Raw genomic sequence first — 6,033 nt, forward strand, 5'->3', positions numbered from 1 at the left:
GGGCGAGGGGCGGGGGCGCAGCCGTGCCTCACCCAGCCCCGCCGCCGACTTCCGCCGCCGCCTCTGCCCCGACCAAAACACACTCACACACACAACACGCACTTCCGCCGCCGCCACGTCACGCCCGCACGCGGCGTGCCCTTCCGGTTCGCCCGCGCCAGTCACGTGGCTCCCTTTCTTTCCCACCTTTTCCCCTCCTCCTTTTGTTCCCGTTCCCTCCCTTCCGCCCAGCCGCTCCCGCGGCAGGCGAGCCACATTCGTCAGGAGGCTGTTCCCCATCTCCCGCTTCTCCCCAGCGCCCAGGGCAAGAGTCCCTGGGAGCGACCCCGCATCTTCCATCTTCCATTTACTGTGGGGGTGGTGAGGCTGGAATGGGTTGCTCAGAGAAGTTCAGGATGCCCCATCCCTGGCAGTGTTCAAGGCCAGGCTGGGTGGGGTTTTGAGCAACCTGTTCTAGTACGAGGTGTCCCTGCTCAAGGCAGGGGCTTTGGGACTGGGTGATCTTTAAGGTCCCTCCCAACCCAAACTATTCCATGATTCTGTACCAGCCCTCTAGGGACTGCAGTGCTGCCTGAGGAGGCCACTGAGGTGCCAGGGGTGGGAGCCGGGTATCACACACACAGGCAAGTCCTGGTTTAATCCTTCGAAAGAACCAGTTTCCAAAGCTATTAGTCAGATGAGTTGAAAGGAGGACCTACACAGAAAAACCTGAATTGCCATTGGGAGTTTGCCTAACTTTTCTAAACACTGAACAGCCACTGATAAAGGCTTAGAGGTTGGCTCATTATTGCCAGAGTGCTAAAAACTTGAGAAATGCGTTGCTAACAGAACAAGTCTTGACTGCTTCATAGATGGATATAAACAATGTCTTGATTGCTTCATAGCATGAAGCATGACCTTGTGAGTGAGCTGGATAAAGGCCAGTTGGTCACAGAGTGTAAGTGGGTTGTAGAGGAAGCAACAATCATGGTAAGTGTTTCTTCAGTGTAGCAGCTTTAACAAGGTCTAAGAGTTGGCATTTGAAAGAAACTATTAAAAAACCCCAAACAAACTGGTAAGACGTTTAATAAGTTTATCAATAATGATATTTAGTAATTGGTACAATTTAATGAAGATTGTTTAGATACTCCATCACAGGAAATACTGAATCAAGTTGATGTTGCCATATTCTCAAAATATATTTTAGTTCAACCACATATATTTAAATGAAGTAAAAATCAAGTTATGTAAGCCCCGTGGTCAGTGCTATGCTAGTTTCTCCTTTCCTAGTATGACATATCAATACATTAACATACTGAAGTGAATGGAGTGAAACAGATTGTTCTTTTTCTTTTCATCTTCATCAGTTCTTCTTTTCCATATACTTTTCCATTGGTACCAGTTTGGTCTGAGAGTAACAATTTCCCCTTTCTGCTTTACTAAGTTGATCACTTACATAAGTGCTTTGTGAAAGGCCAATATGTGACTTCAAAAAAAGTTAAATAGACTTTGCATTCACCAGTGATGTAGAATGCCAGACTAGCTCCAGAGAATCATGTTTGAAAGTATACAAATTTTTTTGAGCTGCGAGTTTGCTGAATGTTTGTAAGAGTTGTCCTTTAAATCATGTAATTGTGCCCTAATACACTGCTTATTTGCCATAACCCTCTGACTAGTCCCAATATGTTCAACTGGACTGCAGGATTTGCTGAGCAAACAGTAGATTCCTGATAACCAAATATGTTTTACTACACACCTGATGGGCATACATTCGAACACCAGATAGCATCCAGTCAACCTGGCAGCTGCTCACTCACTCACTCACTCAACCTCCCTGCAGTAAGACAGAGAACAGAACAGGAAGAACAAAAACAGGTAAACTTGTGGGTTAAGATAAAGACAGTGTAATAGATGAAGGAAAGAGGAAGTGAAAAGGCAATACAAAGGAAATCGCTGGTTACCCCCATAAACAGACCAGTGTCCAGCCAGTCCCCAAGCAGCAGCCAACTTGGAAGACATCTCCTTTGTCTACCTCCATTTTTTTATTACTAAGCATAGGGCTGTGTGAGATGGAATATCCCTTTGATCAGTTTGGGTCGGCTGTCCTGGCTGTAATCGGCTCCCAAGTTTCTCACCATCACCAGCATTCCTCCCTGGGTGGGGCTGATGACAAAGTGGGGGAAAAGAGAAAGTCCTCACCTTATGCAAGCACTGTTCAGCAGTAGCTGAAGTATTGCTGTGTTATCAACAGCAGTTGAGTCACAAATCCACAACACAGCACCATTCAGGCTGCCATGAAGAAAATTAACTCCATCCCAGACACAGTACATACATGAACAGTTTTTGAGGAAGAATATTGTACTGTATCTTTAGAATTACTTGAACTAAATTCAGTTCAGAGATTAAACACTTCTGTCATACATAACATTTCAAGTTTCACTTAATCTTATCAAATGAAGGACCATACTATTCCATATGTAAGGATCATTATGTTTCTAATATAAATAAATACTTTCTAAAATTGAAATAATTTTACAGATTATCAGATGTATCTGAAGTTCAAGGCTGAATGGAGTTTTTGATGCAGGAATTCTATTCATATGATATAGCTGCACTAATGAAAAGGGGACAAAAGGGATAAAGTATTACTTTCACATGAGAGATTAGAGAATTTTTCTCTTCAAAATGATTTGAGCAGACTTCAGATGCGTTGCAGTAGGTAATTTTGCTGAAAATGCTAGCATGAATGGAAATTTCCCATGCTTTTTGTCTATTAAGTATGTAGGCAGTCTGTGGTTTGGATTATGTGATGGATGCACTCTGGAACTCAGATCCCACAGAAGCAGAGCTCTGATGCTGTGTGTATCTGTGCCGGTAGGAAGCCTGTGTTACATGCAGGAGGTTCCTGCTGCTAACTTTAACTCCCTGACTGCAACACAGAGCTATAGCACATCTCTCTTGCTTTGTGAAACGCCCAAATTGTTCACAGCTGGTTGACGCTGACAGAGGGGGACAGCAAACACCAAACGTTCACTGTGAATGTGTGAAATAGAGGCATGTGAGAATGTGGCAGTGATCAAATGACCAAGTTCCAGTTACTGTATTTTGGGCTTAACAGGTCTCTGTGAGTTCTAGTGGTGAAGACAACGTTCTTCTGTTGTAGTCTGCACAAAAAGATGTTGAAGGAAAGCTCTGAACCCACACGGATAGCCCTATTAGGAGTCATGTTTTTGTATTTTATTTCATTGTGGTTCATATATCAAATACCAAAATTGAAACTGTGCTGGGTGATATTAACAAATTTATGTTAGTGGGTCATCGTTTCACCAGGTGGCTTTCCATCTATTTTAGCATTTCTCTGCAGAGTTTAATAGTATGTTCTGCTCAGCCTTTTTGTGTTTAAATCTAAGGCTAATTGTGTACTAATAAGTGGAAGTTGACTTTAGAAGATGTGCAGAATCTCTTTATTGTGTTTGAACTTTCCAATTTATTTAAGTGTCCATCTGCTGTGACATTCTTTTTTTCTGTCTTCTATCTCTAGTTGTGGTTGGTCATATCATAAGGTATAGAAAGTGTGCAGCACACAGAAAACAGCAATTTTCTATCTGTAAATGAATTGAATAAAAAAACATGAAAGCAACCAGGCAGTAACACCAACGTGCATCGGCATGGCTGACATAATTCAGGTATTTCACCAAATTTGGAGTGTTTTACACAGAGTTCTCTGGCCTTCAGAGACCTTAAGGCATCTACAGACTTAGTGCTTTGGCTGCGGTCTATGCCAGCACCACAGTCAGAGAGAGAACTGTGTTGCAGAACATGGTGTTTACGCTTCATAAAGAAAGTAAAATGCAGGGGTTTAGACGGTTTCCATTCCTCAGTTTTAGCCTAAACAAGACAGAAAAAGGCATTAGATTGTGGGAATTGGATGTCAGAAACTAGTGAAATGTCAAGTACTGTTGAGGAAAAAAAGTGCTGCTGTAGAATGGAAAATTTTGTTCAACTTTTTCCAAACAGCTTTCTCTAGAGATTCTACTTTTAACATAGATGACAAATTCATGCTGAAGTAAAGAAAATTTTGGTCTTTTTTTTCCTAAAATTGAGTTCAATCGGTTTTTGCCAGTTCATCAGCTTATCTTTAAAATTTCAGGTCCTTCCCTCTCTACAAATATTCTTTCTGTGGCCAAAATAACTTTCAATATAACAAAGAATGGATCTGACACTGATTCCACAATGAGAAAATTATAGGAAAGAATGTATATTGTTAGTAGGTTTCAAATTGATTTATAGAGACCCACATTTCTGCAGAAGCGAAAACAACCACAGAGAGGCAAAAAAAAAGAAGGCTGAGGACTTTTGCTCTACTTGTTTCTGCAATAGGCACTCTTGTTACATGTCCAAGTCCTATTTTTATGCCTTTGACACAAACCACTCCATCGGGACTGAGTGGATGCTTTCAGTTAGCAAGTGTGGCCACCTGCTGGGGAAAAAACAAGGCAAAAATAAATCAGCAAGGTACAGAATGTATAAAAATGATAATAACCTGAGCACAGGTAGAGAGCCAGCTAGAAATACAACAAACACGAGGATAAAAAATTCAAATCCCAATTTCCTATACCCTATTATTACCATCTAATTTTTACATTACTGTACTTTGCTCTTCCTCTGTATAAATAGTTCTCCCTTCTCCTGACAACTTTACTAGACAGAAATTGCACCTTACAGACAAATGGGTCACAAAGCAAGACACCACCAATCATTTTATTTATTAAACTACCAAAAAATTACTGCTTTATTTGGCAGGAACACTCTGAACTTCAAGCAACAACAAATATGACAAATATGAAAAGAACTGAACACATTAAGACTTTACAAGAGCTTCTTTAGTTCCCAAGTGGACATGGATATTCCATATTAGCGGTGTGGTGCAGCCATATCTACAGCAGAAAAACACGTACCTTCTTTTGAGAAAGGGCACCAGCATTGCCACAGCTAGATCATAGCTGATGCTATACATGATGCTTCTTGCCTGGAGAAGACCAAGCTGTGTTAGTATGTGCTGGAAGTTCATGGATCATAGCACTGACAAGTACTGTTGGTGACCTGGACAGCCAAAGCAGGTCATCAGACAGCAGTGGCTGCCTGAGCCTCTCACCTTCCATTTGTAGAAAAGGAATTTAGTTTTAATTCAGCATCATTCATTTAAAATCCTTATCAAACAAATGTTAGAGCAGAGAATAAAATTATAACACATGGTAATGTTTGATTAATTAGAGTTACAGTCTGTGTATTTATCTAAAATGGATTTTGCTGTCATGGGACTATAGAGAACGGAGCAGGATGTGATTAAATTTAGATGTTTTGCTGGGAAGAAGGGGATAGTTTGCTAAATGTCATCTGAGAATAAAAGTCTTTTTAAGAGCTGAGGGTCTGTTAAACAGCGGTGAAAGTTGTCCAGTCTTACCCACGCTGCTTTTCTGAAATAATCCACATCTGTTTCTAAAAGGCAAATACAGTGGGTTAGATATATGAAGTGTTGACTCATTTAAGACAAACAGTGATAGCACTCACGTGTTTGATAAATGGGGTAGTGCTGACAGGCTTCTCTCACCCACCTCCATGCTGTGCGTGGGTGGGAGCTGCAGTTTTCTCTAGAGGTATGCCCCAGCATACAATATTTTAATAACATGTGACAACATTCGTGAAAGGGGCTGTATTTTTTTATTACAGTAATAAAGATTGAAAGTTTGATCAGACTTTTGACCATGTAAGACCTCATTTCAACCTCAAGATTCAACCTGCCTGTCTGAAAGCTGGTAGATTTTCAACGATTTTATAATCGGTCTAAGGAATGTGCGACCTCTACAGCTGGGCCTTAATTATTTTTCTAGATCATGACATTTACAAAATAGCCCAGTGCAATCTATTTCCTGACTTTCGCCGAGGGGTGCAAGATGTAAGGGGGGTGGCGGAGCGCTGAGGGCAGTGGAGGGAGCGCTGTGAGGGGCAGGACGGGGGGCGCTGGGTGAGGGGGATGGCGGAACGCTGTGAGGG

At 41.6% G+C, this 6,033-nt stretch overlaps 1 protein-coding gene across 1 annotated transcript in view; it reads left to right on the plus strand.

The window, feature by feature from the left end:
• The first annotated feature begins 4,812 nt into the window (after window positions 1–4,812).
• The window catches only part of EFHB (EF-hand domain family member B), a 15,274-nt gene continuing 14,053 nt past the window's right edge, over window positions 4,813–6,033 (plus strand). The window contains exon 1 of the mRNA XM_017732135.1: window positions 4,813–5,935. Coding sequence (XP_017587624.1) covers window positions 5,831–5,935 — 105 coding nt within the window. The 5' untranslated portion in view covers window positions 4,813–5,830. The remainder of the gene's footprint in view (window positions 5,936–6,033) is intronic.

Source organism: Corvus brachyrhynchos, unplaced genomic scaffold, assembly GCF_000691975.1.
Source record: "Corvus brachyrhynchos isolate BGI_N302 unplaced genomic scaffold, ASM69197v1 scaffold53, whole genome shotgun sequence".
NCBI lineage: Eukaryota > Metazoa > Chordata > Aves > Passeriformes > Corvidae > Corvus > Corvus brachyrhynchos.